At 36.7% G+C, this 17098-nt stretch overlaps 5 protein-coding genes across 6 annotated transcripts; 2 read left to right on the top strand and 3 right to left on the bottom strand.

Moving 5' to 3' along the window:
• Positions 1-3149: 3149 nt before the first annotated feature.
• On the bottom strand, positions 3150-4802 carry LOC129573265 (N6-adenosine-methyltransferase non-catalytic subunit). Its single transcript, XM_055453649.1, has 4 exons — positions 4661-4802; positions 4419-4574; positions 4067-4330; positions 3150-3997 (listed from the first exon to the last, which is right to left on the bottom strand). Exons 1-4 carry the CDS (start codon positions 4715-4717, stop codon positions 3290-3292), a joined length of 1185 nt encoding a protein of 394 aa, XP_055309624.1. The 5' UTR covers positions 4718-4802; the 3' UTR covers positions 3150-3289.
• Positions 4803-4975: 173 nt separating this feature from the next.
• LOC129573264 (ATP-binding cassette sub-family C member 10) lies at positions 4976-11442 on the top strand. The gene is made up of 19 exons (XM_055453648.1): positions 4976-5781; positions 5852-6084; positions 6154-6613; positions 6685-6896; positions 6957-7194; positions 7255-7523; positions 7609-7803; positions 7869-7986; positions 8053-8292; positions 8359-8675; positions 8758-9234; positions 9323-9455; positions 9520-9658; positions 9728-9756; positions 9819-10114; positions 10176-10312; positions 10371-10648; positions 10731-10888; positions 10962-11442. The coding sequence occupies exons 1-19, from the start codon at positions 5430-5432 to the stop codon at positions 11232-11234; spliced, it is 4554 nt and encodes a 1517-aa protein (XP_055309623.1). The 5' UTR covers positions 4976-5429; the 3' UTR covers positions 11235-11442.
• LOC129573266 (guanine nucleotide exchange factor MSS4 homolog) lies at positions 11386-12495 on the bottom strand. The gene is made up of 3 exons (XM_055453650.1): positions 12378-12495; positions 12087-12250; positions 11386-11894 (listed from the first exon to the last, which is right to left on the bottom strand). Exons 2-3 carry the CDS (start codon positions 12207-12209, stop codon positions 11658-11660), a joined length of 360 nt encoding a protein of 119 aa, XP_055309625.1. The 5' UTR covers positions 12210-12250; positions 12378-12495; the 3' UTR covers positions 11386-11657.
• A 278-nt stretch (positions 12496-12773) lies between these two features.
• Positions 12774-17093, top strand: LOC129573261 (transformer-2 sex-determining protein-like). Its single transcript, XM_055453636.1, has 5 exons — positions 12774-12988; positions 15715-15797; positions 15887-15959; positions 16040-16174; positions 16344-17093. The coding sequence occupies exons 2-5, from the start codon at positions 15742-15744 to the stop codon at positions 16590-16592; spliced, it is 513 nt and encodes a 170-aa protein (XP_055309611.1). The 5' UTR covers positions 12774-12988; positions 15715-15741; the 3' UTR covers positions 16593-17093.
• Positions 13242-15400, bottom strand: LOC129573259 (epsilon-sarcoglycan). Of its 2 annotated transcripts, XM_055453632.1 has the most exons (5): positions 14915-15400; positions 14173-14840; positions 14007-14069; positions 13765-13896; positions 13242-13664 (listed from the first exon to the last, which is right to left on the bottom strand). In XM_055453632.1, the coding sequence occupies exons 1-5, from the start codon at positions 15197-15199 to the stop codon at positions 13556-13558; spliced, it is 1257 nt and encodes a 418-aa protein (XP_055309607.1). In that variant the 5' UTR covers positions 15200-15400; the 3' UTR covers positions 13242-13555. The 2 variants fall into 2 exon arrangements, with proteins under 2 accessions (XP_055309607.1, XP_055309608.1); XM_055453633.1 differs by lacking the exon at positions 14007-14069 and having other exon boundaries at positions 14915-15398.
• Positions 17094-17098: the final 5 nt, after the last annotated feature.

Here is a 17098-nt window from a genome sequence, read left to right as displayed (position 1 = left end):
CAAAAATGTACCATATTATATATATTCGTTGTCAAAAATGAATTGAAACGCAGCATGAAATACAATTTTACTAAAATGCTACATCGGATCAGTCAAAATAAATTTGTATGTTTCTTACCTTGCGACACACTTGTCGCCTTGGTTTGTTGGTGCGCACAATAAACACCTTGCAATTAAATTGAGACTGAATTTGATTACATTGCAAAATTCAGTAGACAAAACTGTATTTTGAAATTTACTGAGTAAAATGAAAAATGTACTGAGTACTGATTTATTTACTGATAATGAAATTGCTTACAATTTACAATTAAATTCCCTTGTTGAAAATATTACCAATTAATAAAGGAGTTGTTGGTAAATCATGTAGGACACTCATTATACCACTTGGTCTTTGTATGGTCTTCAGCATCGAGGTATCGGGCTAACACACGTCTCGTTTTTCTTATTAAAAGAAAAAACAAGTACAAAACCCAATTGAATAGCTTTCAATAACACAAGAACAACATAGTGTATTTACCATTAAACATTTAGAAAATGCTGAAATTTTCACAGTTTCTTCTACTGGTCCAGCAGGGATTACAGAACCTTCTGTCACAATTCCTAATAGCAATGGTTCTTCATTGAAGAAAAGAAATTTTTTTCTTCTTAGAATCACAGGAGCTACGTAGAAAAATTGGTTAGTCGATTATTCTTTGAAATGAATCTCAAAAACTGAAGAAAACACGAAAACAATTGAAAAAAGTCTTGCCTCCCTCAATTCTTTCGATTTGCCATGGAACCTGTACAGAGAAAGAGGGACATTTTCCGGAGATGTAATCGATAATAATTATTGATGATGCAATCCATTGCAATCTTTTTTCATCATAACTGGTAACTTCAACGTTGGTTCCACTCTCTATGTAGATGTCGTCTTCTTTTTGGGCCAAGCTTATTGGACAAATCGTCGGTCCAATGGGTAATGGATTCCTAAGTGTGAGCAAAGCCATATCTCTACCTGTCGGATCATCTGAGCTGGAAACGGAATGCAGTTTTTCTGAATTCGTCCGGGGAAAGTAAATGCGTTTAACATCAGCTACACGCCTTACTATGCCACCTTTCAATCTGTCTATTGAGCCGACACGCACGGATATATTTTTTGATACATGTACGAACATACAGCACTCCACATATTCTAAACAATCGGAGGAAGTAACAATTTCTGTAGAAGATATAATTGCGCCGTTGCATACTTTATCTTCTTCTTCAAGTATAATAGCTGCATGGTGACAGAATTGGGGCAAATCAGACTCTAACACTTGATCATATTCTATATACAGCTCTTGCGTTGTGATTAGTGAAAAATGAACAAAAAACAAAAAAATTAACATGATTATTAATACAAACTAACTGGTTTATTCAACTGAAAAGTTCGTTTGTAATTCTTAACCAGCAACACTTTTGAAAGTCTGTAGCCTTATCTTATTAAGTCAACAAATAAAAAATAAACATATGTAAATGCTAAATAATTCGGATAAATTTTTTTCATTTATTTTCATTTGCACCCATATGGGGCTAAACTCAGAATAAATCTGTTTTCAAGAAATTCAGTTCGGACATTTCAGTTTTTTGAACACTCAAACTGCGTTGCTCCGGAAGAAATAATTTAAATGCAATAAAAATATTTTAGAGCTAACACAAATCAAATTTGATTCAATGAAAGAAAATAAAAATATTCAATTTATTAATAGAAAATACAAATGGGTAGTATAAAATACACGTATTCGGTGAAATGTTTACAAAACATATTTTTGTCAAGGAATAAGATTTGCAAAAGAGTGCAGTCAACTGCTGATGAGAGCTCTTCATTTCCCCGTCAATAAATCAACAGATTAAAATATTAAATTCTGATGCTACTTGTTTGTTCAACACCGTGGATATTTGCTGTTGCAGTAAATATCAACTTCATTCAACGCCCCATCATATTTGTTCATTTAGAGAATTTAAAGTAATTTTTGAATGACTTTTGTTATTAGTTTTAATTCAAAATATAAATTTGTTTTGCACATCCATATCTATAGGTAAGGTCGAGGGTGGTGTATGTTTCACTGACTTTGTTATGAAAGAGAAGAGTAAGTTTCTTTCGACTTAAAAATGGTTAAAAGGCGAGTATGTTCATTTTTGGCGGGTCCTCGCGATTTTCACGGTTTCCGCGGAACTGATAAGAGACAACATCTAAGTGTCTTCGACAAAGTTGTAGTACTTGAGGTCTTCTATAACATTGCTGAAGGCAGTTATCTCTTATCAGTTCCGTGAATAGCACGAAGAATTATTTAAAAAAAAAAGTTCTATATAAAATTTGCTTTTTCATGTGCGCAATTTGCGCGCAAGTGATAAGAGATAGGAGTTACCTGTCTCCAGCTTAGTTATAGAGGACCTCAAGTACTACAACTTTACCGAAGACACCATGTTGTTATCTCTTATCAGTTGCGCGAAAACCGCGAAGACCGCGGAGGCTAGACGGTACTACAACATACTCTACTTGAACGCCAACAGAATCATCAGAAAACATACTCGCCTTTTTCTCAAAATAATAATTCAACAAAAAATACTTACTCCACTCTCGATCTCACTCATAGATATGCCCGATTCACGGCTACAGAAAATTATATTTTGATTTGCGAGTATTTGGAAAATGACACGTGATCAATTTCTCTGGCTTCTCTCTCGTGAACAAAGTTTCAATTCAATTCATTCATTTGCATCAATTCAATATTAATAGAAGACAATCTCCATACAGATGAGATTTTATAGAAACAGATGGCAAATAAATAAGTTCCAATCAATATTTAATCAAAACGAATAAATAAATGAACGAAAATACTTTTGCTGTTTTGCCATACCAAACTGAAGATACTCAGTTTGAATTGAATGTTAATCATTGACAGCACGTAAACGCCAACGCATTATATATATTCAAAGTGGAGACGCACATATACGATTTCACAGTCAAACAGAGAGATTGAGAGCTGTACAAAATTGATGAATTCACTCTCTCGATAGCAGTTTCTTGTTGTTCTAATTGTCTTAGATTGTTGTTTCAATTTTCATTATTTCAATACTACCTTGAAACCCAATGTTTGCTTCCGCAACTAATTGGAAATGGTCGAAACTTTCGTTATATATCATCATTTTATTATCATAAGAATTTATGTAAAAGAGAAAAAAATACATTGTCATAACTATTTGAATAAAAGTAAATTCTCTTTCTTAATTTCCTCATGATGAGAGCTACCTGGAACAATGTGGTTTGTTATTGTAATAAACGTCCTCGTCCTCTGCCGCGTGGGTACCCGCGACTTGGAATGCCTCGGCCACGCATCGACTTCGTAATGGCTGGAGGGCTTTTTGGTCGCAGTGCCTCGATTCGGTCGGTGCAGCCGGTCGTGTTGCTCTCGTCAAAGAGTGTCGAATACAGTTCGCTGTTAAAATTGGAATTGGTGAGTTCATGGCCAACAGTCAACCAGCCGGGACGGATACTAGAATCGCGACCAAACAAATGCAAACGTCGACGCCCCAAACAAAAATGCTCGATTATGTGGAATATTTCGATTGGTTTTTCCAAATTGCCAAATTCGCCTTCTTCCGATATGATTAAATCGATGTCAACATTGGCATGAATGAAATCGCCGTCAGTCGAACGTCGAACAGTGCCTTTGATGCCCATCAAACAGTGTTCTTTTGTGCGCTGAAACACTGCTTTCGGTTCCAGGATTTTCGAATGGCCTGGATTATTGATATTGGTTCGGATCCAACAAATGTCTTCGCATCGTCGAAAACCCCATTTACGCAGACAATTGCGGCCCATGTCGAGACCTTCAGAGCTACCACACCATAGAAACACGAAGCTACGGTGTGCGGCAATTTCGTTTATATCAAGCGACTGAATCTCGTCCCAGTTCCAAAATACAGGCTGTTGCGCACCAGCAACGCCTAATGCACTTCCACCACGGAAATATTCCTGCAAAATGGACACAAAATTCGTGTAAATATTCGGTGAAAACCCCAATTAGAAAAACTAAAACCGTACTTCAAGCGGTGGTTCAATAAGAATCACGTCAAATTTCACGCCCAGGCTCTTCAAATCGAATGTTTTCAAATCAGTTTGCAGGTACATTGGCGGTGTCGCTGTTTCCTTTATCAAATCATCTTTCAAACGTATCAGCTCACGTAATTTCGGATATTCTTCAAATCGGTCGGCCAATCCGACATCACGTATGAAATTTTGTGGTCTTTGTCCCGTGTCGACAAAATGCTGGCAGTAGTCATTGTGTGGATTCGATGATTGTGTTCCCTGTGTGCAATACAATTACGACATTATATACCATTTGTCTTCTAAATCCATCAAATGCTCGCATAACTATTGAATCATGTGCACTAACCTTTAAAAATGTTGATGAATCGCGGTAGAAAAGGTTTTCCGATTGTGATTTTCTGGAATTGCTCTGTTTTTTCGCGTCATCATTTGATGGTTTCGATGATGAGTCTTCTACGGTCCCTAACACATGCTTTAAGTCTTCTACATTTTGAACACCAAGCTACAAATAAAATGCAAAACGAAAAATCGGCGATTAATTTCAATGTGACAAATGTTAATTTCTTATTCTGTCGAAAAGTCGCTTACGGTTTGTGCCAGAAGTTTTTTGCGTTTCTGTGAACGTTCACGCAACGATTTCAACATATCGAATTAATTTCGTCTGAAAACTTTGTCTAAACTTTTTTTCTATTCACAAAACACGATTTGGATTCTAAAAATCCCGGCAATCGTATGCAAAATAAAAAAAATCACAATTTCAACATGTATAAATTCAATAATTTCTAGATTAGATTAATTTATTCGCGTCAAATTTGTTTGGTTTGTGTGTTTCATTTGACAGCAGCACACAAAGATGTCAATGTATCGAAGGGTAATGGTATGATGCAAAGAATCGGCTACAATGAAATGAAAGTTGTGGTTATGTTTACATATGTATGAATATATGCACACATCACCGTTTGACAGCTCTGAGAAATAAAAACAAAGCGATCAGTTTGAATTGTCATTTCTTTATGTGTTGTTACATTTGTTTGCATTGCCTTAGGTTGTTGTAATGATAAACAATTCTATAGTGTGCTACTAATCGAAAGAAGAAAAAGAACGTATACATCGTAAATATGATGTATGAATCAATCATCGCTGTAGAGATAGGGGCGCGCTAAAGAAGAATACAAACCAAAATATTGTGCAAAAAATGACAATTCGACTGAATAACGCATTATAAGTTTTGTTTTTAAGTTTCAATTCATATTTTTTCGGTGAAGTGCATTATTTTAACAACAGTTTTTTTTTAAAAAGTAAATTGTGAGTGAAAAAAAATCAACAAAGAGATAAGAAATAGTGTGATTCATGCAAAATGGCATCGAACTCTTGGACTTGGAATTGGAGCGATGTGTGTCCGACGGGATTGACGCCGTGGCAAACGCAGGATAAATTTCTTTCACCATGTTTCCAAGAAATTTGTTTACAACTACCAATGCTGTTTATATTTGCCATGACTTCGGCTTTTTATTTTGGCAATCAAACCGTTTTAATCCGTCGAAATAGAACGCAACACTTTTTGATATCAATACGAATTTTAGTGTCATTTTTGATAATTTTATTGCATTTTTACACAATGTTTCAAATGATAATAACTAGAGCACAGATATGGCCAGTGGATGTTCTATTGATGGGTTTTCAAATAGTTACTTGGTCCATTCATATCGGTACTAACACACTCTCATTGTCATGACGATCGCATACGATCCTAATCAGTTTTGTTTTGTTTTGCAACAGGCTTTTTGTTAGTGTTACGGAATCATGGCAATCTGAGTCATCGGGGGCCGTTATTCATTTTAGTGATATGGATTGCACTAGCATTGTTATCGGGCATTTGGCTACGATCGGCTATTTCAGCTAACAGCTGGCAGAATGCTGCTGTTTTAGTTGTATTACATGCCGTCTACCTTGTGTCACTGATTTTGAAGGGCAAATCCACATACATACAAAGACGTGCACTTGATAATGAAGTGAGTGACTCATAAAATGAATGAAATATTTGAACCTTCAACTTTCACGTTTTTTTTTCACATTCTCAGGAACGTCAAAGTCTTCTTGGTACGCATTACGTTCGATTCTACGATGACGTTCAGTTTCAAGCGTTGGGACAGGCACAGGATGAGGCTCCATGTTTATCGAAATTAATATTCCACTGGGTGAACCCGTTAATTGAGAAGGGCATTAGTGGTAATTTAAGAACAATCGATGATCTCTTCGATCTACCCGAATCATTGTCCATTCAAAATACGGCTGAACGTTTGCAAAATGGAATCACTCTAACAGTGAGTCTGTTCCGAGCGTTGCATCGCGTATTTGGATTTGAATTCTATGCAATTGGTATACTTCGATTCTCGGCCGATATGTTGAGCTTCACTGGACCTCTCCTGCTAAATAGCCTCTTGTCTCGGAAGACCAGCGATATAAACAGTCGATTGACTAGCGAAACTGATTTGATGGCATATGCGTATGCATTTGGATTGTTTGCGACCACTTTGGTCGGTAAGTCACATTCTGTCATTTAAAATATGGCCAATTTTTGAAATATTAAAAACTTGTTTCCATACTTGAAGGTGCATTCTTGGGAACACACTTCAACTGGCGCATGTCATTGATCAGTCTGAAAATGCGAATGGGAATCACCACTGCCATTTATCGAAAGACTTTAAATGCACAGTTTGTGAATAGCAATAGCCCAGAAGTGCTCAATCTAATGTCAACAGACACTGATCGAATCGTCAATTCTTGCATTAGTTTCCATTCATTTTGGAGCATTCCATTTCAGGTGAGAACTAAGCGTATTTCATTTCAGAATCAACCCCTAAATACATACTGAATATTTCAGCTATTCGCGACGCTCTATCTATTGTACACACAAATTGGGATTGCATTCATTGGTGGAGTCATCTTTGCCATCATTCTCATACCGATCACCCGATGGTTAGCTAACCGAATTTCATCGTTATCACAAGCATTTCTCGAAGCAAAAGATGGCCGAGTTTCACAAACATTCGAAGCTTTATCTGGAGCAAAACAAATTAAGATTCTTGCATGGGAAGACGTTTTTATTGAGCGAATCCAAAGTATGAAGCTTCTTCTCATTAAAATTTTTACAAAATATTTTTATGGTATTGTTTTTTTAGGCGTGAGACAGAAGGAGCTAAAAGCCTTATCGAAGCAAAAGTATTTGGATGCGTTATGCGTATTTTTCTGGGCAATTACACCGACAATAATTAAACTATTGACTTTCGGAACGGCGGCCTTACTAGGACAAGCATTAACAGCCGGTACGGCTTTTGCTAGTGTTGCGCTATTGAATATGTTGATCGGCCCATTAAATGCTTTTCCATGGGTTTTCAATGGTTTAGTCGAAGCTTATGTTTCGTTAAAACGAGTTCAAACTTATCTGGATGTGAGTATTACTATTTATTATCAATTGCTTTGTTAACTGTTGTTCTTGTTGGAACAGAAGACTTTATTTTTCATACCACTTGCAGTTGCCTGACATCGACTTGCACAAATACTATTCCAACTTGGAGCCACAAACTCCGAGTGATGATGAGTCTGCCCAAAAACCAATTGTAATTAGTATGAAAAGTGTTGCATTCTGCCATAATCAAAATGAAAAAAGCGATGAAAATGATGAGACGCAGAATTTCTATCTTAGCCCAATATCTGGCGATATAAAAAAGGTACAGACAAACTGAAATTAATGATTTATCAGCGCACTAATCTTTGTTCACATTTATTTGTTTAGGGTGATTTGGTTTGTGTTGAAGGTCCAGTCGGTGGTGGAAAAACTGCCTTTTTAAGTGCTATCAATGGTAGTATGAATCGAGTCAGTGGATTCATTCAACTGCAGAACATTGATGATGGTTCGTTCATTGACATTTCAAGAGTTATAAGCATCCTATTTACTGTTTTTTTCTTCATATAAAAAGGAATGGCATATGTCGCACAGCAGCCATGGCTCCAGCACGGAACGATTCGTGAAAACATTGTGTGGGGTGAAATGTTCGATGAAAGTCGATACCGAAAAGTGATATGGGCATGTGCCTTACATAAAGACATCGAAGATTTAGGAGGTGATAATATCGATATTGGAGAGAATGGTTCCTCATTATCAGGTGGCCAGAAAGCGCGAGTTGCTCTTGCACGCGCAGTTTACCAAGATAAACAAAGTATGTACAGCGATTAAAATTCACCATTTTCGAGAATTATTTTAATCGACATCTTGTGATTTCCAGTTTATCTCATTGACGATGTACTGGCTTCGCTCGATGCTCATGTGAGCAAACATATCGTAAAATATTGTATTTTGGACCTATTGAAAGACCGTACTCGAATTATCGTAACGGAAAATCGTACATTGTTCTATTATTCCAATCAAATATTGCACGTCGAACAGGGTGTTGTAACTACCAGTGATTTCGCACTGGGCAGCTTTGAAAGTGGGAACTTTGAAAGCGATTCATCGTCATCGTCAACGGAAGAACTGAATACGCCAATTAATTTTGAATTGAGCGGCGAAAGTAGCATTAGCTCAGAGAAGTCCGTCTTTCAAGTAAGTCGTCACCCTTTATTTCTTATCTTCTTTTTGTCACTTGTGTCTTGCCATTTAAATGATAAATTTGTATTCTCGACAGGAAATCAAAGAGACTGGTGCTTTATCATCACGCGTGCTTGCTGTGTATTGGAAGGCATGGGGACCAACAATGGGCCTACTTGTTATCGTATCACTATTTTTAATGCAAGCCTCAAGAAATTTATCAGATACATGGCTCGCTCACTGGATTCAAAGTATAAATAACTCAAATGAAACAGTGACGCAACCGACCGTATCAACTGAAACGAATTCATATACTGATACACTAAAGGAATATTTGACGTGTATTTTTGGAAATCTTTTCACTTTCCGTACCTTGGACGAGTGTATGGATGATAGTGTAGATGTATCACCAGAACAAATTCATGCCTCACAGACTAGTCATTATCTCGCCATTTACATTGGAATTGCCGTGTTCAACTCACTGATTGCTTTAATTCGTTCCTTTGCATTTGCATATGCGGGCATCAGAGCAGCCAAGTTCATTCACAATCGCCTGTTGAACTCGGTCATATTTGTAAGAATAATTTCATAAAAATATCAGTCTGTGATAATTGGCTTCCTGTTTTCATTCAGTTATCAAATGTCAATTGCTTTATTTTTAGACGGAATTCTCGTTCTTTGACATCACACCAGTCGGTCGTATATTGAACCGATTCAGCTCGGACACCAATACAATCGATGATTCGTTGCCTTTTATTCTGAATATATTACTCGCACAAGTGGCTGCACTAATTGGTATGCTCAATCCTTTCCTTTGGAATTAATGACAATTATTTTGATTCCAATTTTCGAATTTCAGGTGCATTGTGCGTGAGTTTATACGGTATGCCATGGTTAATACTTTTAATGGTCCCAATGTGCCCCGTTTACTTTGACATTCAGTCACGGTATCGCAAGTCCTCACGTGATATCAAACGATTGTCCAGCAATGCCTTGAGGTGAGTTTCAATTGTTCACTTCTCTTTTATCTCGAATGATAATGTTTTCGTGTATTTTGCATCCCACAGTCCGATTTACACCCATTTCACAGAAACCGGTAAGTGATTTAGTTTTTGTCTACAATTTGTGAAATAATTTCATAGAAAATTTGTTGAATAGTTCAAGGTTTGGCAACGATACGGGCAATGCGAGCAGGCAGTCGGTTCCAACGTGACTTTTTAGTGAAGTTAGAAGAAAGTACTAGAGCGCAACTGACGGCAACGGCAGCTCAGCAATGGCTTGGAATTCGCTTGCAAATGCTTGGAGCCTTTTTAATCGGCGGTTCAGGATTTATAGCTGTTATAACGTCTGCCGATTCGACCACTCCCGAATTGACAGGTCTTGTTATCTCGTACACCTTGTCCTTTGTGACACTATTGAGTGGTGTTCTAAATGCTTTAACTGAAACGGAGCAGGTAAAAATTATCCTGTCGCTCAATATTACTTCTCTATGCTAATTTTTTTTTAAATCTATAGGAATTAATCGCCGTTGAGCGTGTCAACGGTTACAGCAATCTTAAGCCCGAAGTCAACGCTGATGGTAGCAGAGATGCTCCATTCGGTTGGCCATGCCAGGGTGTTATAAAATTCGAGAATGTTTCCTTGAAATACAGGTAAATTGCAGAAAAAAGATGAATGTAAGGAAAAGATTAATTCCTTTCCTCTAAATAGGCCCTATTTACAAACATCACTGCGAAATATCAACTTTCAAACATCATCTTGTGAGCGGATTGGCATAGTCGGACGGACAGGGGCTGGTAAATCGTCACTAATGGCAGCGTTATTGCGAATCGCTCCACTTAGCACTGGCCGCATAAACATTGATACCGTTGACATATCAACTATTCCACTTCAGACTCTTCGATCGCGCATCGCACTTGTACCACAAGATTCGTTCTTATTTTCTGGAACCATTCGCGATAATTTGGACCCACGAGGCCTACATTTAGGTATTTGTACAGATATTGTTACTGTGATAAAAATCGCATATTCCATAATTCGAATATAAATATGCAAAAACTATTTTTGTAGATTCACAAGTTTGGGATGCTCTTCATCGCTGTTTGGCGACACCGCTAGTACAATCGCTCGGTGGGCTCAATGCAAATCTGGATATCAAGGGCTCGAATATTTCATCAGGCCAGAAACAGTTATTATGCCTTGCCCGTGCACTACTTCGAAAGTCAAAGGTAAACAATCCTTTAGAACACATTCAAAAACAGTTTCACTAAAATTGTTTCATTTTGACAAACTATCATTTAGATTGTTGTAATTGATGAAGGAACATCAAGCTTGGACTCCGATTCAGAAAATGCCATTCAATTAATTCTTAGAAATGCCTTCGAAACTTCCACAGTATTGTTAATAGCGCATAGATTAAATGGTCTGCAGCAAACCGATCGCGTATTTGTCGTGGACAATGGTCAAATTGTCGAAGAGGGTCAACCGCAAGAGCTTGCCAGAGATATAGAGTCTCGATTCCATGCTTTGTTGGAAGAGCAACAAACTACACAACCGAAACCAAAAATTGTTTAGATTTTATATCATAATTATTCGCATGGTAATTATTTGCGGTGACCGATGCCGTTTTTTGTCAATACATGACCGAAAAAACCAAAAATTCCAATCTAATAATGTAATAATTTTAATTGAAAATAATTTGAATGATTGATATATGAAACACTCATTAAGTTATTTGTTACGTATATTTTAATTGTACATAATACATAGTTGTTAATTAAAATTTTATTATATTTGATTTTTGCTTTCCTTTAAGGCAAGGAGACAATTTTATGGAATTCTTTGTTGAACGCATTGTGTATTTCTATTTGGCTACAGTGGAATATTGTATAGTTTCTCGATCCCCTTGTTCTAGATTCACTTCTGCTGCTGCTGCTGCTTCTTCTTCTTCTCTTTGGATACTGTCCAACACAAACTGGTGGCGCAAACTAAATGCGCCTATTTCACATGCTTGACTCGTTTCAATGCCACATAGCATTTCTTCGATGTAATATCGTGGTAACCGACGGGCCCCATTTCACAATCAGCACAAATCAAATACTTTTTGTTCTGCACGGTATTGGAAAAGCCAATATTTTCAAATGTGAACATGTCATCAACAGTCCAATAATTTTTCAAAACCTCACTCTCTGTCACCGATTCCTTATTCTTTTGGTGCATCAGCGGTAAATTGAACTGAAACAAAAATGAATGCAATAAAAATTAAAAACCTGAAGTCGAAAATACAATCGCAATGAATTTTAATGACATTTCCACTGAATGTAATGTCAAATATGTGTGTTGTGTGTATATGGGCATCGATTTGACTAATTAATGGACACCTGAAAAATGAATGAAAAAAAACGCCAAATTATTGATTGAACTAACCTCGTTTTCCGAGTAATTGGCTTGTTTCGCTTTCAAAATGATCGAATCACAGAACTGACATCGAATCGTATTTTTATTCTTATTGTCATCAATTTCATTGGGGAAATCTGTTTCCTCGGTCATTTTGGCTGATTCTATTGATATGTTTGACTCACTCGATGAAGCTATAAAAAATGTTTTTATTTTTTTTTTACAATTTAACTTAATTTTTGTCAGTCTATTCAATGGAAACGCTTGCAGTGTTTCTCGGTAATAATAAATTCAATTCTTTTTTTTCTCTCCAAAACTTACGGAATGTCCTTCTAGTTGAGGTTCAGTTGGAAAAATGTTCTTCTTCAATTGTGTTTATTTACAATTCTCATCACGCTATAAATGTAAACGTCAAATTTTTTTCAAATGTCATTGAAGCTAATTTAACCTTCACTTATTCATGTTTGGTGTGGAATGAAGCGCATGCATAAAAAATTATACAAATGACACATTTCATCATTTGAACATTTTATTTATTTTTTAATTTATAAATAAAAATTTTCTCTTTTCATTTCATTTGTTTTTTTTCTCGAAAGATTCTTGAGTGAAGAATTAACGTGTTTCTAAAATGTCAAAGTTAACGGCAGATGGCGCTCGGTTTCGATGTTTTATAGCAACATTTTCATTCGAAAAGTCAAACCTAATGGCTTAATAGCTTTGTCTCTTCTGTTCCTTAATCACAACACGCACGACACTAGAATAGTCGGCTTCTAGCATCCCTTTAAAAACAAAAAAGACAATAAAAACAGCAATTCAAACGTTTGCCAATTGTGTTGCGTTACATTACGTTTGCTAAATTCGTCATATCTACAGTTGCTCGGTTGCTACTCCTCTCAATTGTGACTTCATTTCGGAGAGAATATTTTGAAAAAGTAAGGCATTCTCCATTTTTTTTCTTCACTTTTTTCAGTTTAGAAACAAGTAGTTGATTTGTTGCTTAAAATTGTGAAATAATCAAGAGTGTTATTGGTTAGATCAATTATTGTAAATAAGCTTCACTCGACGGTTGTTTGGTCACACCGTTTGATGAATCTTCAACAGACAACAAACGCCAGCCTAGATGAGCTGATAACGAAAGAACTTTCATCACATACACATCAACAGAAAAAGAAGAAAATACAAGCCTTTCGAGTGTTAAATTTCTATATTTATTTAAACGATTACATTTCAAACACTACGATATTCGGATTGTATCAATTATTTCTACGGGCTAGTTTGTCTAATTTGATTAGTTTGTCGATGACGATTATTGATGTGAGTTACAATGTACGATTATTAATTTTTATCGATGATATTTGGATTCGATATGGTGATATGAAATGCATTATTGTTCCATTAAATCGACGTTACATGTGCATATTTGAATTATTATCTGCTGCTCCTTCTCAACAGAACAATACCTTTGCCCCTTTCGGCATGTCGTTGTTGCCATTCAATTGTCAAATGTGAGCGCCATTGTATTGCAAGTTTTTTGGTTTGTACGGTGGTGGCTTTGGTCGGAGGGTACTTGCAGCTGCATTGTTTGCTCGATATAAACTGTTGTTTGGACTGCAACGAATACAACGTTAAATGGATTATATCAAAGTTCAACGATGGCGGTTCAATTACCAAAGTTCAGCGGGAAACAAAATTGTGGCAAATCATTTACCTGTTTGAAGTCAAACTGACATTATCCACCAATGTATTGACGTCTTTTATACTTTTCAAGCTTGTCGTAGGGTGGTTATCAGCATATTGAACTACTTGCACCGTATGCCCCGGTCCGTGTGGCCTTTGAACACTGTAAATTTGATTGTCAGTCACACACTTGAGTACTTTTTAATCGTTCCATGGCGAAAAGTTTTGGTATCAAAAGAAATGTAAATCAAATCAACGAAACAAGAAAATCACCTCAAATAATCAATAACAATATCGAAAACATGATGAAAATAAAGTTCTGACGGTGGATCAAATCTAAGAAAATGAAAAGTGCCAAAATAAAGTAGTAATCAAAGAAAATGAATCTAAATCGTTCACTTTAAGAACACAAAATCGCATAATGAGTTGGAAAACTTACAATTTTTCATGTTGGAAGCATAGTACAACCGATAGAATGGCGACTAGAATTGCCAAGAGAACACCGGGCAATGCGATGGCAAATGCAAATTCGTCAATGTATGTTCTTTGCGGAATCTCATACATGGACATTGAATCCCACAATGGTTCCTGTTCGCGTGGCTTGTGCTCAGTGTGATGGGCTTTTTTTGCCGATTTACTGTCATCATTGACGATATGAAATGCGCACCAGTCCAACTTAAATCCAGCATTCTCAAAAATCGTTTGAACCGAAGTTCGTTTATAAGTACAAGTGGAAATTTTGTACAATGGCTTCACTTCTTCCTGCAAATCGATGAGTCGTTGTGAAAATGCCGTGTGCGATGACAAATGAACGATTATGCCTTCTTTCTGTTGCGGTTGAACTGGCACTCGACCACCCATATTAACGGCCGATTCCATAAACGAAATGTGCAAATCATTTTTACTTTCCGGCCACAAATCGAATGTAAAGATATTTTTCAAATTTTCCACTCTTCCCGGATCGGTCAAATGAACCCAATTCAGATTGTCAATTTTCATTTGAACAGTGTTCACCGCATAGGTTGTTTTGCGCGCAATGTATAGAGACAGTACGGCATGTTCGATGTTGTAATTCAATTTGTTCAATGCAACCACATCCAGATGGATCTGCAACATGTTTTCATGGTGAAGATGAAGTTAGAGAGAGCACATTAAATACAAATGAAAAAAATCATACTTACTTCACGTCCACCGAGTTGTTCCGGTGGTGTGCCGTAGAGAAATCCTGAATTATATTCGGTGCTGTACATAAAGCGCATCCATGTCGGTAGATCGGGGTAGTTTTTCAGTGAAAAACTATACTCAAACTGATCGGGTTGTTCAAGTGTTAAATTGAACATTTGCGGTTCGATTTTTTTGGAAAACCATTCGTTCACATTTGCACGGCCCAGCGACACGGATAAATCACCGTTGGCAAGCTTAAACACGGCCAAAATCAATACCACCGATACACGATAATTTTTCATTGCTTTTGATTTTATGCAAATGCAATTTTGTTCGTTAATTATTCAAAGCTCGCCTACAAAAATGAAAAGAAAACAAAGATAGGAAGTTACGACGAATTTAATCGATTGCATTCCTTTACACAAATATATTTTTCTTTGACTTTTCAGTGATTTCACGCATGCGCTGAACCAATCAATTCGTTCTCCAAAATAGTTGTATGTGCGAATGTTATGTATGTGAAACAGCCATATCGAGCGCGCTGTTGTGTGTCCCTATCTGTTGTGTGTCCCTATCTCTGCCATAGTCTGCTTTTGATTACATTTCATTTTTGTATAAATAGTAATATGGGCGACTGTTTATTTCATGTGACAGAACGGCAAAACCGAGTCATATGAATTCACTGTCTGAAGCGTCGTGTGTAAACAAAATCGGATATCTCTGTGGAAACACGTTCAATTAGCTGACTTTGTTTATTCCATACAATCAATTAATATTGATTTAGCCGAAATTCAAGTGTGTGCTTTTCGCTTTTTAGACATTGTTGCCAGTAAATTTGGTGGAAATGAGTCGATCAAGATCCAGTAGTTCATCGAGTGGAATATCACGGGAAAGTTTACAGTGAGTATATTTTTTGATGTTTGATAATTTAAACATTATTTAATCTGAATTGAGTTCATCTAAATTATGAGAATTATTCCATTCAATAGTCGTAGACAGCGTAACCGTAGGCGACATTCAAGCGTTTCAAGTAATGATGAGAGACAAAATCGACGTGGACGAGTAAGTTTTTTTTACCCTTTTTACATCTGAGTGAAACGATTTTAATTCATATTCTAAAATAAAATGTAATTCTCCCGTAGCAATCTCAACCACCGGCACAATCGAAATGTCTCGGCGTATTTGGACTGAGTGCAAACACAACAGAAGATAAAATACGTGAAATTTTCTGCAAATACGGACGAATTAAGCGAATTAATGTAATTTTTGACACAAAGGTGAGAAATCCAAAATAGATAATTCTCTCGTCTATTTCAACTCTCTCTCTCTCTCTCTCTCTCTCTCTCTCTCTCTCTCGCTCTCTCTCTCTCTCTCTCTCTCTCTCGAGTCTTTCACTTTTTTCAAAATTACTCATTCCCAAAATAATTAATTCTTCTACCTTTGCAGACCGGGCGATCTCGTGGATTCTGTTTTATATATTACAAACATCTAAGCGATGCAAAAGATGCGAAAGACGCGTGTTCGGGTATGGAAATCGATTATCGTAGAATTCGTGTTGATTATTCGATAACATCAAGGCCGCACGAACCAACACCCGGTGTGTACAAAGGGCGCAGCACTCGTCAGAAGTCAGCATCACATCGTAGCTCACGACGGCGATCCCCATCATATTCACCAGAACCCTATCGGCGCTGATCAGACCCACGTTCTAGGACCGATAACTAATCATTAAGCATCGATAACTCTTATAATCCTATGCTAAGAAGAATGAAATGAGCACTGAGCGAGTACTCCTGAATGACTCATAAAACATGTTCGTCTATTTTACAGTCGAATGTTTGTCATGGCATATTAACATACCAAATCAAAGTATGTCACCTATTGAGTTAAAAGAGGGGGGAAATGCTCGAATACTCGCGCAAGGAAATTGATTTGATATCTGCACATTATGGGATAGCTTTTTATTTTAATTTTGTCTGCACACGACAGGCAACCAATTGTATTGCATGTTCAAGTTCATTGTCCAAGCTTATTTTAAATTCAAATGACCAAGAGACAAAATTGTTGTGATTGATTGGACAATTCGATTCTAACCGGCATTTATCATTCGTGCGTTTTTTTTTCTTTTTGAAAAACAAAACATTGTATCACAATTTAGATTGCCTCAAATAAAATAAAAAGAAGAATGAAAAAATACTCGA

Source organism: Sitodiplosis mosellana, unplaced genomic scaffold, assembly GCF_009176505.1.
Source record: "Sitodiplosis mosellana isolate CC-2019 unplaced genomic scaffold, AAFC_SMos_1.0 Smas_scaffold_6033, whole genome shotgun sequence".
In the NCBI taxonomy this organism is placed as follows: domain Eukaryota; kingdom Metazoa; phylum Arthropoda; class Insecta; order Diptera; family Cecidomyiidae; genus Sitodiplosis; species Sitodiplosis mosellana.
This window is presented reverse-complemented; position numbering and strand designations above follow the sequence as displayed.